A 27,838-nucleotide genomic window follows, 5' to 3' on the forward strand; every position below is an offset into this window, starting at 1 on the left:
CAACAGAAAGGAAATATAAGCCATTTTAAATTTCTCTTAACTTCATATAAACTTAGTTGACTTATAAGTACATATCACTAGGATTAGTTTTTGCAGGTAAGCATACAGTATTTTAATATAAAGTCAAAGATGTGTTTAGTAATGAGAGCAAAGCTACAACAGTTATTCTCTGCAGTCACCATTATAATTGATTAATTTAATGGTGCATCTTTCTCACACGTAGGGCCTATGTAATTTATGGGATAAAGGTAATAGTTATGCTTCATTAAAAGAATAGAATATGGGCATGTTACACACACTTTTCTCCTCCCTAACAGTATAGTCTGAGCACTACAATTTCACTAAGACTCTAAAGAAGTAGGACAACTTCTGATTGGGACAATTCCTGAGAGAACTGTACTGTATATATTGTGGTGCATCTTTTTCTCTTTGCCCTGCTCCAGAGCAAAATTAATTTTATAAATCTGAGATGCCACCATATCCTCCAGCTGTTTCAACAGAGACATCACTCACTTTTCCCACGTGTTGAAAGGACTCCCAGCATTGGAGCAACAGTGAGCAAAACAGAGAGGAGTACTTACGAACTGGTAATGTTTGGAAGATTTCTATTTTACTGTAGTCTCCTTGCCCCTTTCCATTCACAGCTGCAACCCTGATTTCATAAGTTGTATTTGGTTCCAGGTTGCTCAAAACAACCATTGCTAGAAGAAGAAAATAATAGATACGCCGATGATTAATGCATTTTCATAAGTAAACAAATCAACTGATTGCAAAGCTGAATGAAAAATTTCTCTGTAAATCTTTCCATGGAATACCTGAAAAAGATAGAAGTAGGTCTTAGGGGAAAATGATTTGTGAACAGTCCTCTTCTTCACCTCGATTTTAGCTTTCTAACTCAATGCAGTAACTTTCAAATGAGGAAATTCGTAGTTTCTTTTGCGATGCTTATACTAAAAAAGCAGAAAGTAAAATCCCTTCTTCCACCTTTTTAATATTCAACAAATAGAATGCTTTAAAGAAACCATTTTAGTGTATGCATCCCAAATATTTTGTCTACTCTAAATTGATTTTCTGTAGAATGTAATGGCAAATTGCAATTCAATAGACAGAACTCTGGCCCCACCTATAAGGTGTTTCAATCATGCCCAGGAAGTGGCACAGGTGGACTCAACAGCAAAAGGAAACCATTTATTCAATAACCTCAAATCAAATTATTTTTAATACTAGTTTGTAGGTTATCATCTTTTGTATTTTCTCTCTGAATTTCCTCTCTACACTGTACCGGACCTGGATTCAACATGACCCAAAGAGGAAGAAATAATCTGACAAAGTGCAAGAATATGAAGGTTATTAGAAACCTCTACTGGGTCATGTCAACCCCTTTAATTTACTAGAGAATTTGGTATATGATTGCAGATTTCAAAATATTACATCTTTACAAATTCCTCTAGGAAGTTAACAAAACTCTATAGTTGCCTCTATCCTTAATGCTTTTGTTAACAGAGGAAAAATTAACCAGTGGAAATGGCTGTACCTTGACAAACAAAAAAAGAAAGTCATTCCTGATTTCCCTAATCACTCCAAGTCAAATGATCAATTCATAAAGAAGACATATAAATCATAAAATAATATATTGAACTATAGGTTACCAGGGTCATATTTGTAGGATATTTTTTACATGAACCATGAATGAATATTGTATACATTCAATAAAATTCCAATAACTTATGAACATATTTCCAGTAATTAATTACATTTCAATATACATTCACTAAATAATATTTTTCATTCTGTTCTATAGTGACAAACATACTGAATTTGTGTTTTTGTTTTTTGTTTTTTGAATCCTTATCTGAGATTTTTCCATTGATTTTTAGAGAGAGTGGAAGAGAGAGAGGGAAAGACAAAGTAATATCAGATGAGCAAAACACATTGAATGGTTGGCTTCTGCTACACCCTGACCAGAGCCCAAGCCTGGTAGGAGCTTGCAACCACGGTATGCGCCCTTGATTGGATTTGAACCTGAGACCCTTTGGTCTGTAGGCCAACGATCTATCCACTGAGCTATATTGGCTATGGCCTGAATTTGTTTTGATAGTTTCTTTTGTTCCATTCTTTTCCCCAGGATTCATTATCCTGACATGTGTTTAGCTTTTTCCTTATAATTATTTATTATTCATTGACTTACTTATTCAAGTATAGAAAATAAAGTTAGTAGATATATTTCTTAGGTGTTTATTTGTCTAAAAGTCAGAATTTAATATATATGAACTATATATATATATATATATATATATATATATATATATATATATATATATATGATATGTACATGCTGTATTTTATTATGTATACCAGATAAATAGTACTAATAAAAATACATAGTCCAGATATTAATCAGGGTTTATTTAACCTAGTACATATTAGTACTAGTTTATGTTCTAAAATCTGCAGAAATCATAAATTACCAATTGACAAAATTTACATTTGTATTTCTCAGTTTTTGTGCCTTAGTGTAAAAACAAATGAACTTGCTCTTGAGAGCGCATTGCCTTATGAAAGCCTCAGATCAAAACACATAGTATCAGAGTTAAGGGAGGAAAACTGGAAAAGCACTAATTGGCAGGAAATCCAACTGATTAGAAGCTGGAAGGATAAATGGGGGAAACAAGGTTTGAATTCAACTACTACACAAACGGGAACATTATCTGCAGATGGTGAGGTAATGCAGAGTTAATGCATTACTCATCTTTGACTTTACATTAAAGGATAACATACTGTATGTTTACCTGCAAAAACTAGTCTTAGTGATATGTACTTATAAATGTTAACATTTACAAAGATAATCTATACAGAGAGTATGCTGTATGAGAGATTGCTGTGGATGCTTTAACTGCTGCAGACAACTTTGGTATATGATGTGCCTCTGTATTTCTATGATGTAAAGATGCAGGTGCTACCATTATTTTCAGATTATGGAGTTAGTAATGCTTATAGTCAATTGTGTGTCTTGATACAATTAGGCAAGAAAAGCAATCGAATTTAAAGCAAACAATTTTAATTGTAAATAAAATTATTCATAAATCAGAAGTGTGCAGATCACACTTTATCTTTTCAGATTCAAATGGATAAACAATAGAACAATCAAAGTATCAGAACATATCAAGTCAGGAGAAAGTGAGGTTATTATTTAGATTAAACAAGTAAAACAACAATACCACCCCCCAAAACACACACACATACACACACACACACACACACACACACACACACACTAAAACGACAACTCCACAGTTTACTTGAATTTCTGCTAAAAGCTCTTTCTGGCTCAGATTGCCAGCAAGCCCCCTTCTCTAACATTTCACAGAGATCCTGGGGCGGGGGGGCGGGGGGGGGGGCGGGCTTTGAGTGCCTCCTACCTCTTGCCAAGGGAAAAGCAATTCATTTCATTATAATCAATTCAGCACTCATTTCCCCCACGTGTCCTTATATTTTTCTGATCTCAGTGTCAAGACTCGCCCATTTACTGACTGAGTCTCACAGCAGAGTGGTTTGTGGAGGAGCGATCCAAAAAGAATTTACTGATGTCTGCACTGGTCTTACAGCGCTGGGCTACAGCACTCAAACTAAAGCGGATGCGGGGAGGCTGAGAACCGTCAAAATCCTAGGGGAGTGGCATGAAAGTCAACCTACTGATGGAAGTTTTCCAAAGTTTATACACAAGAAGAAGTACGTTTGGTTTTTCGGTACTAACTCTAGTGGTTTGGGTACAATAACCCTTATTGTGGGACTTATTAACATTGTATGAACATGAATATTATTATGTGAAACAGAAAGAAGTCCATACATTGAGACCAACTTAAGAGGGGGGAAGAAAAAAAGATTTAGGGGAGGTGAAGCCTAGATGGGTAATTTGACTTGCCTTTTTAACTGAGAGGCTTTATACATTAAAGCATCCATAATTTACTGGCTTATTACCAAGCAGAGGGGGTTTGAATACCCAAGGTACGGACTAAAAGCAAACCACCACTTGAAACATGAAGGCTGTGTACTCTATAATAGCCGTACCTTAAATTATAAACCTAGTTAATAGAAGACTTTCTTTCCCACTTGTGCCCATATAATAGAACGATAGGACCACCCACTGGGGTGTGGGATGGTTCATTCCCTATAATTTATTAGAAACTCAAACACTAGGTAAAAGTAGACCTAAATTATAAACTACTAAAAGTTGCCCAAGGACAAATGGCATAAATTAAGGGATTTTATAGGTATGAGCAGTTAGCAAGATTTGGAAATCATAATGTAATTCTTCTGAAAATAATAAATAATCATGAATTTTTTTTCACATGGCAACAGGGATAGGTTCTATAAAAATATAATTTCCCTCATGAATTTAAATATATTTAAATACAATTGAGTTTCACAACTGATGATTTTGAAACCTGGCTATAAATGCAAAAATATAGCAGATACTGAAATCGATTAAAATAATGACATTAGAATTGAAAATGTCAGGATGATCTGACCATTAAACATTATTTTACAAGTGTGCAAATGATCATATCGGAGAGAAAAAATTGGAGTTGTATTTTCCCTTTAAGAATGGAATCAGACTTTATTAAAGGAAGCTGAACAAATAAGTTTTTGTTTGTTCAGACAATGTATTTTAAATCCCTTTCCTTAGGTTGTCAAGAGAAGCTGAAGGTACAGAATATTTGCGACCCATGGAGTAAAATAAATTACATATTTGCAAACTAATTAAACTGAACAACATTCCAACGTGAGATTAAATGTAGTCAAGCTTTCTTCTTCGCTCTGTTAAACCTTGGATCTCTCCATGGGGTTATCCGAACATTCAGTGTAAGAGATAAGGACTCCCTGGATATGGAATTGCTGTCTCACCTACATAAAAGTTGTTCAAGTTGTCAAGATATGTGAAACATGTTAGATAGCTATGAGAAATGTCAAAGCTTAGCTAGAGCAGAACTAATCATTCAAAATTACACTTGCTGTTAATCTCCTCAGATAGATCTGAAAATACAGTGAAGTCCCTGAAATTTCTCACCAAAGACGAGCTTTTGTTTTCTAAACAAAACAAGCAAAAAAAAAAGTTTTTTTAATTTGAAAAAAAAAATCTGGCTTGCTTCTACATGAGTTTGTAACAAGCTTGAATAATAATAAAAGTGTGTGTGTGTGTGTGTGTGTGTGTTTACCTTTTTTATTCATAATGTAGAACTTTTAAATATTTTGACACCAGTTATTTTTTACAAACAGAAGAATAACTCCAGGGATAATTCCTTTACTAATGCAAAGTGCCTTCCAGTTTTCTTAAGTTTATGTATGTGATCATCTCCAGCCAATTCTACTTTCATTTACTTTTGAAAATTTAAATTCCCAGTTTTATACAAATTATATTAAGTTTCAAGATTGTATGAGTTGCAAAAGAAAATCTCACCTGTTTAAAAGTGCATTAGAGGTCTTTATGAACCATATATATAATTGTAGGATATATAATTTGATATAAGTAACATTTATAAATAAGTTCTTTATAAAATATCCTTATAGTTATACATTTTGATTAACAGAAAATTAATAAAATGATTATGTGTGATTTGTATGTTTTTTTTTTCTTAAAACAATGTGTTGGTGGCACCAGTTAAAGATCACAGTTCATTATTTCTGAACATTCATTAATTTTCTCTTTATTATACTGTTTTTTTTTTATTCTTTTCCATGGTAAGTATAAACTATACATAAAAATTAATGTAAAAAATCTAATAACTGAGTTTTAACTGACATGACATTTTTCACAGGAAGTACTTACCATCCCTTAAAATTAAATGGTTTTCACTTGAAATATACTCCCTATGTCATAACCTTGATTTAAAAATAGTACAGTTCCATCAAAAATATTTGTTACCTAAGCAATTCAGTTTTTTTTTATTTAATGAGTCCTCCCTTATGAGAAAACTCATAATAGTACTTCAAAATTCTCTTAGAGGTCATATGCTTCTATAGTTATTCTAGACGTTTCCATTAGCTCTAATCAAGAAGAATTTATAATCTATATTCTAGCAAAGATCATTTCTACACTTAATATTAAAGTATCCAGATGCCCAGAAGAATGTTTGAGCAGCAATATGGGCTCTATTTTTCTTAGGTTTCTGGGAACTGTGAATATTTTCATCCCCTTGTGAATTAAGTTCCTATAAAACACTCATGAAATATTCATGTTTCTTTTCTCACTATTCACAAAACATCTTTCCTATATAAATTAATTTCATTTCCTTATGCCATTTATTCCTCTGCTGCAAAAATTATAGATATACAAAAAGCTCATTAGTTTTATTGAAAAATTAAGAGAAATATTTGTACAGAAGCTTTCTTTATCATTGTAGCAGAGACCAGGCTGAGTGCAGAATTATGCATGCATTTGTGTCTTCATCTTGAGATAATGTGGGAAGCTTCCAGCAGACAACTAATTTTACTTATGATTTATTTCAATTTTCTCTTAGCTTAGTTTCCTGTATACTTCGATCTACACAGTTTAAATTCATTAAGATTTAAATTACATATAAATTTCAAATTTAGCTCTGTTTCTTTTTATGGGCACCATGAAAACAGTCCAAGACATTCTAGTTTTGAAGTTTAGCATACAGAACTCTCTCCACTTCATGCAAATTAGAACAAATTTCCTTTCACAGAAAATATGGAATTAGTGCAGATTATGTTTTTCCCCTTCCTTTGATATTCATAAGAGTTTACTGCACTTATGTTTAAGACAGCCTGATTTTTACATCCATTTCTCTTTTCCATGTGAAATCTAGTGATTTAGAAATGATAGCAACTTTTCTGCAGGCACATTCTTCTTAGGACAGTGCAATCATAGAAAGTTTTCCTTATAGATATTTTTAAAAGGCATTGGAACTTATTAAGATTTAAAAATTTATAGTAGTTTAGGGCTAACTTTAAACAATGTTGATTTTTCATTGTTTCTAAAAGTGAAATATACTAATATGATAGAGGGAAATCCAGTTTCACTCAATTAACTGTAAATAACATGGATTAAAAAAAAACACTGGAATCAAAACTTTAAAGTTTAATGTGAAATGAAGTTACAGTAACCTTCACCTATTAGAAAACTACAGATTTTTCCACAAAACAACCATTAATAATATAAAAATCAACCATTTTTCATGATTTTAATAGCTCCATAATGCAATTACCAAAAATTCTTCACACATTTAGAAAGGTAACAACTTAGGTAACATTATTATATAGCAAAACGGCTTGGAAAAAATATTTGTATGGGCTTATTATAACTTTGGTTAAATGATGATTCTCATTCTTATTGTTTTTACTCTGTATTTTAAATGTACTAACAAAAGAAAAACTATTTCATACTCAAGAATTACCATGTAGAGATATTTATAGGCAATTTCTTTAATAAAATGTTTCCACTGACAATTATTTACTTTCTTTTTTAGTTTTATAATTCAGATATAATGAAGCTTAATCCTATATATTTTCATTATAAAAACTAATTTAGAAATTAACAAAAAGATATCTGCCTTATCATATCATTATATACTGTGTTTATAGACATAACACTTTACATATCCAGTGTATGCCTCAATTACTAATTAATAATCCAGGAAGTATTGAATAAATTGAAATCTATTGCATAATTAGTGGATTTTTGAATAATAAAAATTTGAGGTGAATATCAAATAGTAGGTTTCCAAAAAGAGATATGATTGAATTATTTTTTTGAATACCAATAGATCCTCTTATGCATTGTAAACATATTCACCAATAGGAAGAGATGCCATATTGAATAATTTCAATTGGCACCACTCACATCACAATCTATTAAATATCTCTTCTTGTAGTTGTATATTATACAATATATGCAACCTAAGATTGTGTCGATATGCAATGGTCTTTGTTATTCTTGTTCTTATTGATAAAAACTGCCATGTTTTGAAGCTTAAATTTATAATTATTTTTCCACTGAGTGTGCACATTAAATTAGAGTTTCTGAGATAAATGTGAGATATTTTCCCCCACAAGCCATACAACACACCAGAGAATATAGCTAATCATGAGTACTAATCATTACTCAGTAAGAAACATTGATATGCTCATTTTTATAAAACTATGATTGTCAATATTGTAATGATCAATATGTTAACAAAATAATTTAATTTAATATGGACTATGTTTTAAAAAATTAAAAGCCAAAATATAAACATATAATATTACTTTGAAAATAATAAATGTCTGTAATAAAAGGAGAGATAAACTGATTATCCCCGTAGAACTCAAGAAAATCTCAGGAATTTTAAGAGTAAGAAGATGGAATAAAAAAACGGATGATCATTATTCATCTGAATAATTGTACTCTCATGTGCTCTTCTCACACTTAAAGAAGGATACATTCTTCTCTCTCATTGCTACACTAGATGGAGGTCTCCTACCTAGGAAAGTTGGACAAAGGACTTTAGACGTTGAAATTCTACCATGTGGAAGTGTGGAGTGGATGTACTGGATGAAATATGCGGGAATTATCTGACACCCTCTGATACAAGATGCTTTTCCATAGAGCCCTGGCGGCCAGGTGTGTTGATAGTAACTGAACAGCCTCAAAAAGAATTCTGACATTTCCTGGAACTTTGCTATGGGGACATTAGAAGCCCACGTGATCACAGTGCTTGAAAAGTCTAGTCTTTCCAAGCAGAATCTACTGATGCTTTCTTCTCACTTTGGAATATACAAATCCAGATGTGGATCACCAAATAATTGAGGTAAGTTTCCTATGGGAATAATAAAAAATAAAACAAATAACAATGATAAAAAAAAGTCAGAGAACAAAACAACTTTGAAAACAGATATCTTTACAATGATGCCAGAGATGAGGCCACACTGCATGCATGAAATAAGGAATGACAGAGAATTATGGATTTAGAAATTTTAAAAATAATAGATAAACTGAAAGCTATAATATAAATGTTGAAAGAAAATTGAAATTAGAACAAAAATAGAAGTAGAGACACTGAGAGAGAAAAGACCTAAAAACTGGAAAATTAATCCAAAAAAGCCAACATTTGATTAAGAAATTCTAAAACAAAACAAAGAGGAAAATTACAAAAAAAATTGCCAAAATCATTTTACTACTAATGGGCATTAATATCCATATTTAAAAGTTAAATGATTCTTCGATGCAAATAGTGGAAAAGAACTCTTTATAGGCCAGATACAACCCTGCTGCATTAAAAAAAATGTGGGGCTGAGGCGGAATGGGAGAGCATCATGAAAAACTAGAACACAGAAATAACTAGATTCTCCTAACTGAGGTGTTGGTAGGAAATTCCATACATGCAATATATTTTCCATTATTGATGTGGAACCCTCAATCTAAATCTACATAAAGGATAGCAAGTTTGCAGTTTTGGAGTATTCAAGTGGGGAAGATTCTTAATTTCAAGAGGACTGCAGATACCACTGAGTTTAGGCAACCCTTTAAGGACAAAGGAAGGTACTAGGAAGTAACATCTCTGTGGGTGCACCAAAAAGTTGCTTAATATTTGATCTATTAATCTTCACTCTTTCAAATTAAGCTTCTATTCCAAATTAGTTTGCTGACCTACCAGGTACAAGCATATATTTTATAAACCCAAATCTATACTTCAAAACAATCTTGGAAAAAATGCTTATTGAACACTACTTCTCCACAAAACTGAAAATGGCTTTCTCTACCATAGAAATTGATCTTTCCATCAGCTTTTAATTAAAATCGAACTTTTACTAAAATGGGAACCTAGATTAAAAGTTTGGAACTATATGTAATAATAAAGCATGTACATAATCTTAATTATAGTGTTTATAAACTAAATATAATAATGTTAAAATTACCATCTATAGATTAAATTATACATAATTTTATATCCAACAAAGCACCACTGAGTTTAGTGGAGCTATACAATGAAAGAACTGAAAAAAAATCCAACTGTATAGCTATTTTCAAATTGTACTCAGCTATTTCATTCTTCAATAAGTGAAAATCACAAGAATTTAAAAAGTAAGAGTTTCAAATGAAAGTTCCATTTAGAAAAATTCTATTATTTTCAAAGAAAACTTGTATCCTTTATTTTCAGAAACAAAGTGTAATTCCACTATACCCTCACATCCAAATAAAGCAGAACACCTAGTCATTCTGGTGGAGACTCAAAGGACTTCTTTCGATGTGTGAGTCTAACAGGCTAAACCTTTCACAAATCAAAAGAAATAGATTAAGCTGTTTAGGAGAAATGTTTTCATGGTCTGTTAAAAAGAACTTGATATTTTAAACTACTAACTTTTTTAAAAAAATATATTTTATTGTTTTTTTTACAGAGAGGAAGGGAGAGAGATAGAGAGCTAGAAACATCGATGAGAGAGAAACATCAATCAGCTGCCACCTGCACATCCCCCACTGGGGATGCGCCCACAACCCAGGTACATGCCCTTGACCGGAATCGAACCTGGGACCCTTCAGTCCGCAGGTCGACACTCTATCCACTGAGCCAAACCGGTTTCGGCTCATTTTTACTTTGAAAGCGGAAAAATTCATAGTTGTTTTACAAGATTATTATTTTCTCTTCATTTGTGCCCAATGAGGTGTCTAGAACATGCTTATAAAGTATTGAATGATATGGCAATGAATATGTCATGTAAACCTCCCAACCAAAACGTGTTGCTATACCTGAAAAACATGTTTTTTGACTCAAAATTATAAGGCGGAATGACTCACATTTTATATTTGAGTAGTATACATTGTTAATATCTTATTTGTTCACAACTCTCCAGATTTTGAAAATTAGTTTGTGTCACATCAGTGTTGGGATAATCAGGAAAGCTTCAGCTAAATGTTAAAGAAGAATATAATAATATGTCCAGGTCTCAATTGCACCCTAACCCTAGGACCAGGTGCAGAGTGAGCAGGTGAAATTCATAGGAAATTAATTAATGGATTATTTAGAATCAGAATCTACTAACAGGAAATTTGTATGCTAAAATTTTCTTGCTAAATGGCATTGCAATCAAGCATGAGCTAATATTTATTTCTAGGTGGTGATATAAGCAATTAGAAGTCATTACATGAAGAGTATATAATAAATTAGAGAAATAAGAACAACTAACTGAACATTGACTAAACTTATGTAAATTAGAATAAATAACTAAAGCTATTTTATTTTTTATTTTTTTTAATTGTTTTATTGCTTAAAGTCTTACAAATGTATTACATATGTCTCCTTTTTTCCCCTGCCCTTGACAATGCCCTGGCCTCCCCTACCCCCCAGTGTCTTATGTCCATTGGTTATGCTTATATGCATGCATACAAGTCCTTCGGTTGATCTCTTACCCCGCCCCCCCTCATCCCCCCCGACCCTCCCTGGCCTTCCCGCTGCAGTTTGACAGTGTGTTCGAGGCAGCTCTGCCTCTGTATCTATTATTGTTCATAAGTTTATAATGGTCTTTATTATCCATGAATGAGTGAGATCATGTAGTATTTTTCCTTCATTGACTGGCTTATTTCACTTAGCATAATGCTCTCCAGTTCCATCCATGCTGTTGCAAATGGTAAGAGTTCCTTCTTTTTTATAGCAGCATAGTATTCCATTGTGTAGATGTACCACAGTTTTCTAATTCATTCATCTACTGATGGCAAAAGAGTAGTCACTGAAATGTGTGTGACCACATGCACCTGTTTTTTCATAGATTAAACCGAAATCTTCTAACAAATGCCTTAAAGGCAATGTGTATAATTATGTTTGAAAAAATCTCTTAAACTTTAGGATGAATGACCAACACAAACTATAATCCAACAGAAAAAAGAAGCATTTCTTCACTCTTCAAAAATTTATAATTTTTAAAATATGTGCTTTAAAATATGTCTTCAGCTTTTCAGCAATAGGGTCATCTACATAGACAAAAATAAATCTGCTAAGTACATGTAAAACTTGTATGTGCCATTATAAAAAAACCTCTTTATATTTTTTTGTTTTTGTTTTTGTTTTTTTTTAATTAATTACTTTATTTATTTATTTATTTATTATTGCTTAAAGTATTACAAAAAAAAAGGGACACATATGTAAAAAAACCTCTTTAAATGAACATATTGTCTCACAGGAAGGAAGTCAAACTCTGAAACAACTAAAAATGAAGTGGGCGGGACACCTGAAGCTAGAGGAGAGCCATATAATTGTTTTTCCATCAACTACTGCAGTCCTGTTGAAAATGTCACCGCGACTCAAACGACCAAGAGTTTTTGCCCAGACCTCTGAGACAGAAGATTGGGTTTGAATATCTTCTCTGGGGGAAAATGATGCCAGAAGGAGATCTGAGACTGGGATCCTGGTAAGCTAGAACCTGAAAGTTCTTGGAGAGAAGTAAAATTATGAGCTAGAAACGAGAGAGAGAGAGAGAGAGAGAGAGAGAGAGAGAGAGAGAGAGAGAGAGAGAGAGAGAGAGAGATATGCTGGCAACTAAAACTTTGTCTGGTTTGCAATCCACCTGCATCTCCAGGGACAGGTCTTAGCTCTCTGTCCCACACAAAGTACAGGTGAAAACACAGGAAGCCCAAAAGAACTACACAGCACCATTGAAGAGGTATTTGATTCCATTCCATGGGAATTGAAACATGGGGTAAATGATGATTGATTGGTAATATTTCTGAAATTTCTATCTAAAATCTCTATTCACTCTTAGTAAAAGCTAAACAATCAGGTGCCCACACAGGTGAGACTAGAATGATTTTATCTGTTCCGTCTCCATTGACTACTAGAATGATTCTTTACAGGAAGGCTTATGCCATTTACAGAACCTTTATACCATACGTGCAAAACTCAAGGCAGGGCCCGGAGAGGAAGACAAGATGGAGCAATCATTTCCTTACTATTTTATGCTAGACTTTTGGACCACTCAGTGTAGTTCTATGACCCAAACAACCAAGTCCCAATCTCATAATTTGTTATTATTTTCTACGTTAGTTCCTTCTTATAGGAGAAAAATAAATCACATTTTCACATGATGAAATTCTACATAAGTAAAAAGTAGAGTTATAAACTGTTTTAACTTCTCTGAGTTAGCTAACTCTATACTCAAAATGTCATGATTGGTGGCAAAATTTGAATTTTCAAAATGTAATATTGAAATAAAGTTTAGTAGGCAGATGAATTTTTATAGATGACATTTTACGCTATGAGTTTCATACCTACCAATGGAAGAAATATTAATAAGTGGAAAAAAAACACACATTTTAGAATATTCAGTCATCAGATCTCACATGAGCAATTGTTTTTCCACCACCAAAATTTTAAATTCTAACTTCACTTCCTCCCCAGAATTGAACTTTCATGATTTTTTTTTCTACTCATCCATCTTAACTAAGGATGCAAATTTTCCCACTATTTTTAAAAGTTATTTCCAAAAAGAGAATGTAAAATGGGTGATGGAAATGTCTTCTCAACTCTACCATATTAAAAGAAAAGAAGTACATTTTGAAGGAAGAGAAAAAGCTAAGCACACAGGTACGTTTCAGATCAGCTTGAATTAATTTACATACTTTAAAATCACTGACTCACTTTGAACTCCATGGGAGCGTACTATTTTCCAGGTCTCTGATGCCACTTCTTTGACATCCACTTGGTAGTGATGGATAGGCACACCTCCATGGGAATCTGGCTTGTTGAAAGAAATTTTGGCTGTGGTCTGTGACAGCTCTATAGTCTTCACCCCATAGGGACTGGATGGTACATCTATGAAGGAATAATCACAAGAAAATATAACCTAATGTAGATGGACATTGTACAGATGATGTTTTGTGGAATTGCGCACCTGAAATGTGTAAAATTTTGTTAACCAGCATCACCCCAATAAATTCAACAAAGCTGTTAAAGAAAAAATATATATATTTGTGGAATTATTTTAAAGTGAATTAATAAATTCATAAAATGGGATTAAGAGACATGGAATAAACTTACTAAGAAAAGACCTATGGTATTCTGAGAATTAGAAATAAAGGAATGTTGCTGCCTATACACTTAATATTTTGAATTACAAAGCTTGCATAAACTGCTGAATGATCTGTATAAATTGCAAGAAAGTATACACTAATCAATTTTTACTAACTGAGCAAGCAAACTGTAAAATATTCAATATCACATTTCATTTATTGAGAAAATAATTTTACTTCTTCCTTTTCTCTATAATATCAGCTTTTTTTTTTTGCACTCAAAGAAAACAAGCTTGTAAGAGAGAGGATGGAGAGAGAATGCAGGTATAATTAAAATATAATAAGAAATATTTTTTGAAACATTAGTATAAATAATCTCTTGTGAAAATGTAAGATTTGTGTGTGTTTTCATTAACATTATATTAATAATTTTGGGGCAATAGTTATGTGTAGAGAAAATGTCATTATGAACTAAATAAAACTATAAATGATCTGATTTAATTTCATTTATGTATTTAATTAAAATAAACCTTTAGTTGAGATATTTAAGTTTTAATTCTTGTATTTAAAAAATAATTATAGCCCAGACAGTGTGGAAAGTGCAGGAGGCAGCCGGTCAATGATTCTCTCTCATCATTGATATTTCTATCTCTCTCTCCCTCTCCTTTCTTCTCTTAAATCAATAAAAATATATTAAATAACTATAAATCATTCTTGTGTATGTTTTTGTTATCAGTTTATTACAATATTTTCAAGCTCAATATTTTCAACCTTATTTTCTTTTCCAGTTTACAAAACTTTATAAAATGCTATCTATAAGGTCAAACAAGGGAAAGGAGAAAATAACAAATAAAATGTCTCAATAAGGAAATTTATGACACCTCTAGAAACCTGAAGAATTACAGAAATTGGAAAATCACATTAAACTTTAAACATATCTCTTTCTGTCTCTCAATCTCTCTCTTTTTTTTCAATATAACATTCAAAATAATCATAAAGTTTAGTAATTTACATATAATTAAGAAATCAAGAGAAGGCTGAGACTCAGAATGCACAAAGGGAGAATTAAGACAGATCAGGAGAACAAAGAAAGGTGGTTAGGGACCAAGATTAAGATAATTCACACTCTCATATTCCCAGTCACTATATACAGATGCAAAAAAAAAATGGACAGTGAAGATAGGGAAAAGATTGATTCATTTGAAATATGATGCTGGAGGATAGCTCTATAGGACCCTGGACTGCCAAAGCCATAAGCAAGTGGGCCCTAAAGCAAATTAAGCCTAAAATATTGTTGGAGGCAAAAGATGACAAAATTGAAGTTGTCCTTCTTTGGGCACATAATGAGAAGGCAGGGTTCTTTGGAAAAGACAATAATACTGGGAAAAATAGAAGGCAGCAGGAAAAGAGACAGACCCCATATGAGATGGATGGACTCGATGAAACAAGCCATAAGCATGAATTACAAGAGCTGAGCAGGGCTGAGGAGAAGAGGACATTGTGGACGTCACTCATTGGTAGGGCCACGAGGAATCAGAGCTGATTCCATGGCACATCTGTTATGTAAATATATAAATAAATACGCTATTTTATCTCTAGAATTAACTTTACAAAACTAAAAGCAAAAAAAAAATAAAACTTGATTGAAAATAAGGCAGTAAATTTCCATTCAGATACAATCAAACATTCATATAAAAATTTAATGGCTATCAAAACCCAAATGTGCTGTATTTGCTGGAGTTAAAAGAGTGCACTGTAAATCGTATAAAATATGCCTTATAAATGGTACTGGGTAGGATCCTGGAAAGCAGGTTCATGACATTTTGGGTATGAATGTTGTAAAGAAATGCAATAGTGTACATTTCAGCTCTAATTACTAACAGTAAATTCTATGAAGTGCATTATGTTATAACAGGTTTGGAAATAAATGTGTACAATAGTGATGCATTCTAAAGTCGTCTTGCTATTAAACTCTTACTGGAAATAATTTTAATTATTGGAATACTCTATGTATGATGTAATATGTAAATATCATCATGGTTATCATGTTTTTTTTTATTCCCTAAGTTATAACTGTGGATTATTTTCATCAGTAAGTTTTATCTAAAGGTTGCAGAAGAGGCAAAAAAAATCACACACACACACAGGTTTTGTGTGTGTGTATGTGTGTGTGTGTGTGTGTGTGTGTGTATGCACGCACGCGTGCACACGCGCACGCTGTGTGACTCTAATGTCAATTAGGTCTAAGTCAAAGGCGGGGGTCGTCTGGTCCATGGGCTATATAAGGCCCACAAAATCATTTGGTCTGGCCCTGCCAAGGCATTAGGAGTTAATTAAATGTTTGATCAAATATAGCAGGCTAATTTTAGGTTGATAATTTGGTATGGCCCACAAATTACAAAAATCCAAATGGCCCTTGGCAGAAAAAAAGGTTCCCCACCCCTGCTCTAAGTGGATATCACAGTAATGATAATCTTCAGTGTGATGATACATTTCACAATGAAAGGTGCTAAGTGCTAAGTAATGGGGGAGAAAAAGAAGGTGTGATTCCTCTTGAGTTCCCACCTTTTTAAAAAATATATTTTTATTGATTTCAGAGAGGAAGGGACAGGGAGAGGTAGAAGCATCAATGATGAGAGAGAATCATTGATAGGGTGCCTCCTGCATGTCCCCCACTAGGGATCAAGCTTGCAACCCAGGGATGCGCTCCAACTGGGAATCAAAATGGGACCTTCTGGTTCATAGGCCGATGCTCAACCACTGCCTCCAGACCGGGGTGAGCTCCCACCTTTGACCATAGGACATGTTCATGGTCCTTGGTTCTTACACTGTAAACAGAAGTAGACACTATTTGCTAAGCTGTGCACATCAACATGGTACACTTCCACAGAAATAAGAGCCTTTCTATTCGTAGCACAATGATGCTTTCACCAAACTTGGGCCAGTGGGTATCTTTCCCTCGCCAGATAGTCTATTTTCACAGCTGCTGACTGTTACCTGATTTTCATTTAGATTTAGTTCGTGTTGGCCTCTTCTTTCTATTGCCTGACTAAAAGAAGAGGTATGTTCATGATTTGTGCAGCTCTAGTATTGTTCCTAAACATTTTTTACATTCTAATTTGATGAAGAATTATTACATATTCATACATGCACACATACCTATGTACATGTAACATTGAGAAAAAGTCACTAGAATATACCAACTCTTCAGGAAATATATGATGAATCAAATATATATTTCAGAAATTAAAAACAAAGATACAGAACGAGTCCAAGTGACTAGGGTCTGATAAGCCTAGAACTAACATCTCGATGTCTTCTCCCCACTTTCTCAATTGTTTTATAATCATATTCTCCTTCGTTCAATCTCTCATGTACATTACTATTAATTAGTCTCACAGTTATTTTCATCTTTCCTGTATCACAATTCTTGTATCCAACTCTTCCTTCCTGTTTCTGCTATTAATTCCCAAGCCCAGGGCCTATCTGCCTCTGCCAGTAACGCCATTTGTGGCTCTCAGCTTCCAAATTTCAATCCAGATGGTGTGTCAATGCAAAATCAACCTTTCTAGAGCACCACTGTAATCATGCCCCCTCCCTGAGCTTGGGATTCAGGAGCTTCCTTTTCTTTACAACAGCAAACTTAAACTTTTTACTCTGGCTTTCAAGATCCTGAATTATCTAATCTCATTGGATATAAGCAAACAGAATATATTGTAAAAGACTATCAAACATAGTCTAATGTTGCAAATGGGGCTTGGTGGTTATTAAATTTCATACACAATGCTCCCATCATTATTAGCATATTTTTTCTAAACTAATTCTTAATACTTTCCCAAATCAATAATTAATGAATGCTACCACCCATCACTGAATAAATAAATAGAAACATTGTGAAAACATGCATTTCTTTATTTACATTTTTTTTCACCTCTACTACTGTGGGATAAAGAGTCTGGCTATGTATCATCAGAATTTATAGATCCAAGTCTAGCCTTGCTCCTTTTGTCAACTGGAACCTTGGATGAGTCCCTTAATCTTTCAACCAAAATGTACCCTACCATTGGATGAACCTAGAGTGGAAGTCTGCCCTCCTATTTCCCACGTTAAACCCACTATCTCTAAAGGGCATTTTTTTTTAATTTCAGAGAGATGAAGAGAGAGAGAGAGAGAGAGAGAGAGAGAGAGAGAGAGAGAGAGAGAGAAGAGAGAGAGAGAAATATCCATGATGAGAGAGAATCATCAATCAGCTGCCTCCTGCACACCCTCTACTGGGGACTGAGCCTGCAACCCGGGCATATGCCCTCCTGGTTCACGGGTTGATACTTAACCACTGAAGCATACCAGCCATGCTAAAGGGCATTTCTTTTCCTTGTCTCTTCTCCATAAGATGGCATCATCAGGTAGTTCTTCCCCCCGCCCCACCCCTGTTCTTCTCTTTTGGATTTTTATTCTTTTTTCTCTGTTTCATTATCATGAACTATAATGACTTTTGTGAAATGGCAAACTTTCTGAAGAAAACTGAAGTTTCACTATCTTCTCAGGCAAAAAAAACCCCAAAAACCTCTTCTTTTGTTTCCCTGTCACACTATTTGAATATGTTGTTCCTAATTTCTGCCCTGACATCTTTACTTCTTCTGGGAAACTGGTTTCCAGAAATGCTGGAAAGCTAGCAAGTAAGGCAAGGTTCAGAGTTGCTGACCAGCTCTTCTCCCACTGATAAGGAGGTGATATCGCCAACCTTAGACCAATGGGAAGAGTTCGATATTCACAAACCTATCTTTAAGTGGAAGTACCATAATGAATATTCTTGTAGAATGTTGTCTTAAACTTTATCCTAGCCTTTTTCTATTGACACTTCACATTCATTTCTATCACTTAAGCTACTCCCCTTTTTCATAAAGAGTAAAAGGCTACAATCTTCATTTCTCAGACTCACTTGCTATGGTCTTAGTGCCATAGGATGAGATACTCATGGAAGGATGAGGATGCTGAAGTTATGTGAATGCCCTTCCCACTTCGCATGAGGACAAAGCCTGTAGATGTGAATGATGGCAACAGTCGGACTCCCTACTCCGCAGTCTAGTTGCATAGTTTCTGCTGCAAGGTGGCTGAGATGTCACTTTCGGGGTAGTTTGGCAGCAGGTTAGCAGTTGACTGCTGGTTAGCAGTTGCAGTTTTGACCTGGACTTCACTTGCGGTATTTTGTGACCTTAAAGCCAGAAGGCTAGTGGCTTTCTCTTGCCTGTCCTTTCCTCTGACTGTCCAATGCTTTTATAACCACCCAACTCTCTACATTAAATATTTTTCTGCTTAGTTTCTTAATCAATCTCCACCTAATAAACATATTAATGAAATTGTCACAAAAAGGATTCAACTTCCTAGATTTAGTAAGACCCTACTCTACAAAGTGTCTATTAACTGCATGCGCCTTATAGACTGTGCTGAGATGGGTTGCATCTACTTCTGCTCTGAGTGGCTGCCTTATTTCCAGTAAAATTAAATATATATATATTTCCTATGTCAATTGTCACCTTAGTCTAACATTATAGCCAATCTGTAACACATCTGAAAACCTGTAAATTCATTCTTATTTCACTACCCTTCTAGTTTTCTCCAATTCCCAAACCCAAATCATTTTCTATTGATCTATTCTCAGCACTTGATCACATGTTTAAATTTCCTCCTCACAAGTAGTTACATTGACTCTCTGAATAAGTGTTTTTAATTGTATTTGTTCATGTACTTTTATGTGTTGATTAAAATAAAGTACTCAAGAAACCTGTTTTGATTATATCATTTTTACCTCTAATATTGTCCATTAAAGTACTCATTTCCTCTTGAGGTTTCAATGGAAATTATTTCCTCAAACATACCCAAGTCTTGACCCTTCTCAGAAGTCATGGATTTCAATATCTCATTATTAACTGGGTATATTAAATATGACTCATAAGCAATTCAAGTAAAACACACTGATTATACATTCAATAATGCATCCAAATCTGAGCCAGGCAACATTTTATGTTCTGGGATAAGCATAAAACAACAATCGCTCCTCCTATGGAAGTTATATTCTAATTACATAAAAGTAAATGTAATATATGAATTAGTTAATGTAAGTATTGGTCAAAAATTAATCAGAGAAGAGAGATTATATTAAGTGGAAATAAAAGGGACAGTTAGAGTGTTATAATTTTTAATATGTTGGGCAAAAATATCCCTGCTAAAAAAAAAAGTAATATTTGACCAAGGACTTGGAAAAAGGTGAAAGGATTGAGAAGTACACATTGGTAGTTACTAAACAGTCATGGGGATGTAAACCTCAACATAGAAAGTATAGTCAATAATATTGCATTAAGTATGTATGATACCAGGTGGGTACAGAAAATATTGGGGGGACAGTTTATAAAGTATAGGTTTGTCTAGCCACTATACTGCACACCTGAAATTAATACAAAATAATATTGACTTTAAATTGTAATTAAAAATAAAATTAAAAACAAATTTTTGGGGTATAAATAAATATTGATATAAAAATGAAAATATTAGGGGGAGAAAAAAGGTTCTTATGAAGAGTGTTTGAAGAAGAAGGCCAGTCCGGGAAGAGAGCTCCTTTCTGAAACAGCAAAGATTATTTAAGGATATTTGAGTTTACATTTATATATTTTTGGCTATGTGGAAAAACATAAAAATTGGCTATGTTAAAATTAGTCTCTAAAATGCTACCAAAGCTCAGCTGGCATGGCTCGGTGGTTGAGCAACAACCTATGAACCAGGAGGTCACAATTCAATTCCTAGTTGCAGGCTTGATCCCCAGTGTGGAGTGTGCAGGAAGCAGCCAATCAATGATTCACTCTCATCATTGATATTTCTATCTTTCTCTCCTTCTCCTTTCCTCTCTGAAATCAATAATCACCCGAGAGATGCAAATCAAAACAACAAGGTATCATCTCACACCTGGCAGAATGGTTATCATCAATAAACCAACAAATGGCAAGTGGTAGTGAGGATGAGGAGGAAAAGGAACCCTTGTGCACTGCTAGTGGGAATACAGACTGGTGCAGCCACTGTGGAGAACAGTATGGAGATTCCCCAAAAATTTTAAAATGGAACTCCCATCTGACCCAGTAATCCCACTTCTAGAAATATATCCCAAGAAACTAGAAAAACCAATCAGAAAAGATATATGCATCCATATGTTCATAGCAGCACAATTTACAATAGCTAAGATTTGGAATCAGCCTAAGTGCCCATCAGTAGTTGAAGGGATTAAAAAACTTTGGCACATCTACACAATGGAATACTATGCTGCTGTATAAAGGAAGGAACTCCTACCATTTGCAACAGCATGGATGGAGCTGGAGAGCATTATGCTAAGCTAAATAAGTCCGTCAGAGAAAGATAAATATCACATGATCTCACTCTTTTGTGGAATATAATGAACAACATAAACTGATGAAAAAAAACAGATCCAGAGACAGAGAAGCATCGATCAGACTGTCAAACCTCAGAGGGAAGGTAGGGGAGGGTGGGGGTGAGGGGAAGAGATCAACCAAAGGACTTGTATGCATGCATATAAGCCTAACCAATGGACACAGACACCAGGGGGGTGGGGGCATGAGTGGGGGGAAAAGGGGGACAAGGACACATATGTAATACCTTAATCAATAAAGAAAAAATGTAAACTATAAAAAAGTAAAGTAAAAAATAATGTTACCAAAATTGTTCATGATAAACGGATCATGCTGCTTTATGATGAAAAACTTCAAACTTCCCTTGCTGTATACTTGATATAAAATAATGTAAACATGATGAATGGTTTTAAGATCTATAATTTGATCTCTCACTACCTTTCTATTCATGTCACTACCACTAATCCCTTCCCACAATATTACTCCCCAGTTCTCCATTAAGTGCCTCATTTTTTACCACCCACCTCTTTTCACAGCATGGCACATTTGTACAGTCACTTTGATTTTTTCCATCTTCCCTTTTCTTCTTCACTAAACCTGTTTCTACTCATTCTTTCAGACTCAGCTCAAAAGTTGATATTTTTCATGAGGGGAACACTATGTAAAATATATGACTGTCTAGCCACTGAGCTATATCTTTGAAACAAATACAGATTAAAATTGAAAGGAAAAAAAAAAAGCTGATACAGGTTTGGAGCTTTTCCCAAGAAATCCAACCAGAATTCCCTTTTGTGTCCCCAGGAATATGATTCATATTTCTATTGCAACCCTTTTCTTTTATACTCTTATTTGTGAAGATCAGGTGTCATATATTATTTATCTTCAGATTTCTAAGATCTAGAACAGTGCCTGGCACCTACTAGAAACTCACTCTATATATGTAGAGTGAGTGAATTAACAGATAATTAGGAATTGATGAAGGTATGGATTGCCTCAAAATAATGTCTAGCTATCTTAGTTTCCTTTATTTTTTTTTCCAGAGGAGCATGGGAATTAGGAAATTAAGGGGATGACACAAATAGTTTCTGAAGACACAAACATTTGTCATATATTTTATGAACAAAGAACAAGACATAGACTTTTCCAAGTTAAACAATAAAGCCGATTATGTAAAAGAAAACTGGTTTCACATTCAGTTGAGTAAAGTGTTTCCAAAAGAATTAAGTTTAACCTGCTTCCAAATTTTATGGAACAAGTCCTGGATAAAATGCAGTCTAGGGACAAGGACAAGTAGATGAGCTACAATTCCATATCTACAGAATTCTGTTCAGTTGACCCACCTTAACCTCTAAGCAGGTCTCCATTCTCAAAATGACTTGTATAGGCTTATACATGACTGAGGTGAAACTACAGATGAATGCTTCGTGATATTTGTGAGTTAAATCAATCTTGGAAAGAGTGCTAAATCACTGGATTTGACAAGGTCTTATAGGTTAAAAAGATCAGCCCAAACTGACATGATGCGATTAAAGGGGCTAAGTATAAAGTCCTGAACTGAGGTTTTTAAAAAATCAATTGCAGCCAGAACCGGTTTGGCTCAGTGGATAGAGCGTCGGCCTGCGGACTGAAAGGTCCCAGGTTCGATTCCGGTCAAGGGCATGTACCTGGGTTGTGGACACATCCCCAGTAGGAGATGTGCAGGAGGCAGCTGATTGATGTTGCTCTCTCATTGATGTTTCTAACTCTCTATCTCTCTCCCTTCCTCTCTGTAAAAAATCAATAAAATATATATATATATATATATATATATATATATATATATATATATATACACATATATATAAATAAAAAATCAATTGCAAAGCATAGCACAAGAGACTTCATTTAGTAGCAGTTTTTGTGGGAAAGGTGTAGGATAAAACACAAGAAGGAAAATAAAAGTGACGAAATGAAATGGAGTTTTGTATATTTAACAGCTATACAGTGTTCAGAATAACTGAGGTTATGACAGCGTTATCCAATTTCAGTATGCATTGGTCTACAATGTCTAGGCCTATGCATTCTATTTAAAAAGACATCAACAAACTGACTTCCTCCCCAAAGAAGAGTGCCCAGTGTGCACTGTCATTGGCTTGCTGACTTCTGTTGAGGACATGTCACATGCTGGTGCTTTGAATGAATGTTCTCACTCCATCCTCACGACAGTCTTCTCAGGTAGACCTTGGAATGGCTAGAGGAGCACTGACAACCCCTCCAGACAGGAGCTCTCTCCCCAGTGCTAGAAGTGCTGCCTGTTGATAGCCTACAGCCCATGCCCTGCCCTAAAACTGCACAGGAAGAGGAGAATTTATCAGAAAAAGTGTCAGTTAAGGAAGGTAAGAGCATCGTATTAAGGTGCAATACAAAAAGCTTACAGTTAAAAGGTGAAGATGACTCCAATGAAATAAATGAAGAAAGTTAAGAAAATAATGAATTAAATTATTTGATGAAATTTAGAAGTTAGAGTAAAAGTCATTTAAGAAAAAACTTCTTAAAAATATACATATAAATAAATATACAGAGTGCTTTGTCAGTTTCTAATCTACTGGAAGGAGAAAACTTTAAGGAAGGAATCAATTAATTATATGGTTGGAGTTTAATTTACCTTTATGTGTTCTACATTTCTAAGTTGCTCAAATATATATACTTAAATAAAAAAGAAAGCATGGTTCCTACCTAGAAATTAAAATTATCAACTAGGAGTTGCATCTGCCTTTGCCCTATCTCTATATCTAACTGTACGTGTACTTCACATTTTTTTAAAAAGTTAATATTAAAAATGGTTATCAAATACATATGTGAAATATCTTATTTCCCATTAATTAATATAAAAACAATTAATTTTGATCCAACACATTTCATTTTTCTAGAATTTAATTTGCTTGTATAATGGTTCATTTATATGCTTAAATGCAGTCTTTGTCCCATATTTTCCATTGAGATTAATTTTCTAATAACTTCATGGTAGACAATAAATATAGTGTATTTATTCTTTCCTTCATCCCTTCCCCCCTCTTTTCTTCTGTCTTAACTCACTCTCATCTTAATTTTTTTCCTTCTGGCTTTTCTTCCCTAAAATCTTTTCACACAATCTCTTCTCTTCCTTCTTCCTCATTGTAGTAGACCTTAAATTGGACAATTGCAGGTTTTCTAATTACATAATAATTTGAGTATTATGAACTTTAATTTCTCTTTTGGCCATTACTACTATGATATTACTTTTGTGAATGTATTTTCATAGCAATAAAAATATATTTTATAACGTAATATGCAATGATAGTGATGTATAAGAACTCTACTTAAAAAAGGTTTTAAAATATTTTATGAAAGCTATTTATTATATTAAAACATAACACTTCAGTAATTTCCTAATATTTGTCTACCTAGTCTTAGAATACAATAAATCACATTTTTGTATCATTTGAGCTACAAAAAGTAGAAAACATGTATATTTCCAAATTTCTAATCAGTCTTGTAAAACATAACAGCAAATTCTATAAATATATATATATATGTGTGTGTGTGTGTTTGTATATTTATATTACATATACAATATAAATAACTAAAAACATAGCTGGATTTCTAATTAAAATAAGTTTTACTCTATGTTATTACTTCTATATATTTAAGTTTTAGGGGAAGAGCTAGAATGTTTTTATATAAAAAATAATAAGACTTTTTTTAAAAAAGTTATGTAACCATAAATTTTTTTTTTCCATAAAAATAAGTTTGCTATTTGCACTTTCAAGTTTAGAATTTTTAAATATATTAATTTTAGTTAATTTTTTCTAAGGTGTCTCTTATTTTGAATTTTTTACCAAATTCTCACTATTCTTGAAATATAATATTATTTCTTAAGATATGTTTCATATTTCTTTTATATCTATCCCACTTATAAATTTGAGGGAATTAGAATCAGGGTATAAAGTCAATTTTTATTAGTAAATACATTCTATGTCCTCACTGTATGCCAGATACAACTATTCCAAATTTTTAAGCAATGCCTCATGTTTTAGAACAAAATCCTGAATCATAACTTATTGAAATGTAAATGCTGTTTGCTTGCATAAATGTTATATGAGATTTAAAAAATTATTATGCTATACTTACCAGCCAAAGCAAGAATATATTCTTGAAATCTCGTTCCTATACGATTAGTGGCTGTGCAATTATAGCGTCCAAAGTCATTGTCAGATGTAGGTGCAATCTAAAATAATAATAATACAATTTTTACAATTTTAAAACAATATCACAGAAGTTTTAAAATAGACTAGCATGTCTAGCATCTTCATACATATTTTATTATTCAGAGTTCCTTGCCATAACTTTTTTCCTACATTAAGTCAATATCAATATACTAAGTACTATAAATCCTTTAAAGATGTAATCCATGGAATTATACTATCCATAGGACCAGGCGAAAATTGTTTATTTATCAATATATTAAGTAAATTAATGTCACCATTTTGTTACATCTGTTGATAGAAAAAATCATTAGGTATTTATATGTGTAAAGTTCAGAAAGAAGTATACTTTGAAAAACATATATTCTGCAATCACTGCAGATATAAACTTGTACCACATAAGAAACTTGTTACAAAAGTACTAATCTTTGTTTACTCTATTTTAGCCTAAGATCAGGCAGATTTAAAGTTCAAGAAAAGCTCAAAATATGTCATATTTCTCCTTCTTATGATATTACTTAACATAAAATATCAATGAAGGATGGAGATTCATTCCTAGAAAATACTTTACTGAAAGGTATTTTGTAAGAAAACACTCCCCTTGTGTGGTAATCCTTGTAGAGAGGTAGATTATTTTGATATCTAATAACAGGTTATCTTGCCTCCATTTCTGTTCAATTCCTATCATTCTCTTTCATTTTAGGTAGAACATAGCTGACTTCAATCCTTACACATTTGAAATCCATAATTAAATTAACCTTCTGGGACTCTATTACTGAACTTTGGGAACAACCTTATAATTCTAATGTACCGAAATTCTGAAGGACTACTTCAGAAAAGAGATTCGATTATAGTAATTGATAAAATTTTCAATCCCAGTAAGTATTATTAAGAGAGAAAATGATTACAAGAGTTGACATTAATTTCAACTCTATCCCACAAGGGGGAAAATGATTTTGTGGTAATGGGAGGCTATTAACTAAAAAGTCAATTTTGAGGTCCACTGAAGTTGGTAATTTTGAAAGATACAAAAAAGTTGTGTTGTTCATTCTCTAGTTAGCTGTGCATCTAGGAATAGAGCAAAGGCTTAAGACTAGAAGTTTTAACAGCTCTCAAATAAGTACTCTTAACTGATTAAATATTCATTTTTCTTACATTTAGTTTTTAATGAACCAGGCTAACTTAACTCAAATAATTTTACTAATGAAAAGGGAATTTGGCTAAAAAAATTATTTATTCTATAGGCATATGAGAATGTTATTTGTAAATTCCATAGGGAAGAATGTCTACTGAATGTGAAAGGCCAGATGGGTACACAGCCATAGGGCACAATATGCCAACCAAGGTAAGAGGTTCCACCATAAACTATTGACTCTGTCACCTTGATCTCAAACTTCTATTTTCCAGAAATGTATGGGGGTGAAACTAAAGGTTTCTTTTGTTTAAGCAACCACATCTGTGGTCTTTGGTTTTGGCAACCAGAGCACACTAATATATTGCCCCAAAGTAGTTAAGTACATTGGTTTTTAGTTATGGTTAAATTCCTAAAATTTAGGTAAAATCTGACTAAATGTTTTGTGAAATTGAGTTCCATGTCAACCTGCCAGTAGCTAGTTCTAATACAAAGAAACCAATTTAAATTGATTTAGACAAAGTGATTTAATTATCAGTCAATTATCCAAATGTTTGGGAAAGTGATGGCTAAATCCTTTTATCAGCCAAACTTTTGCCTAAGTCCAATTGCCAGGTAGTGGAATTTATATGGGTCCAATGAGAATATCTTTAAGTTCACGCAGTATGGATTATCAGAGGTTATTCTAAAACATAGATTTTTAAAAATTAGTTCACTATGTCAACCTAATGTCTACAGTAAGTTTGTCATCAATATGGTGACTCCCCAGGAGCCAGGGACCACCAGGTTGTCAAAGGAACAGTGCCTCAGGCTCAAGTTGGAAAGAAAAGGGGGATGGAGCGAAGTAAATTGAATTAGTGGGAAATGTAGCATCTGTTCAGCTAAATAAGACTGTTGTAGTGAAGAACATTCCCAATGGTTCTGAAAGCATCATAAATTGGAAGGGCTGGTGATCACTGTCATAGGCATATAAACTTTGGAAATTAGTGCACGCACAATCTGCAATTAGTACATACAAGGTATTGTATCCAGACAGAATTTAAAGGCCAGGCACTTGGCAGCACAAAACAAT

General features: G+C 33.4%; 1 protein-coding gene across 2 annotated transcripts in view; it reads right to left on the reverse strand.

Annotated features, from left to right (window-relative positions):
- NCAM2 (neural cell adhesion molecule 2) overlaps positions 1–27,838 on the reverse strand; it is a gene marked incomplete at its 3' end in the record, with an annotated part of 413,596 nt that overhangs the window by 49,347 nt on the left and 336,411 nt on the right. For both annotated transcript variants that reach the window (XM_081085928.1, XM_081085929.1), the window contains exons 11-13: positions 25,561–25,657; positions 13,629–13,802; positions 582–701 (exon numbers count right to left, since the gene is read on the reverse strand). In XM_081085928.1, coding sequence (XP_080942054.1) covers positions 582–701; positions 13,629–13,802; positions 25,561–25,657 — 391 coding nt within the window. The remainder of the gene's footprint in view (positions 1–581; positions 702–13,628; positions 13,803–25,560; positions 25,658–27,838) is intronic.

This window comes from Myotis nattereri (genome assembly GCF_964212035.1).
Source record: "Myotis nattereri genome assembly, chromosome: 3".
Taxonomy (NCBI): Eukaryota; Metazoa; Chordata; class Mammalia; order Chiroptera; family Vespertilionidae; genus Myotis; species Myotis nattereri.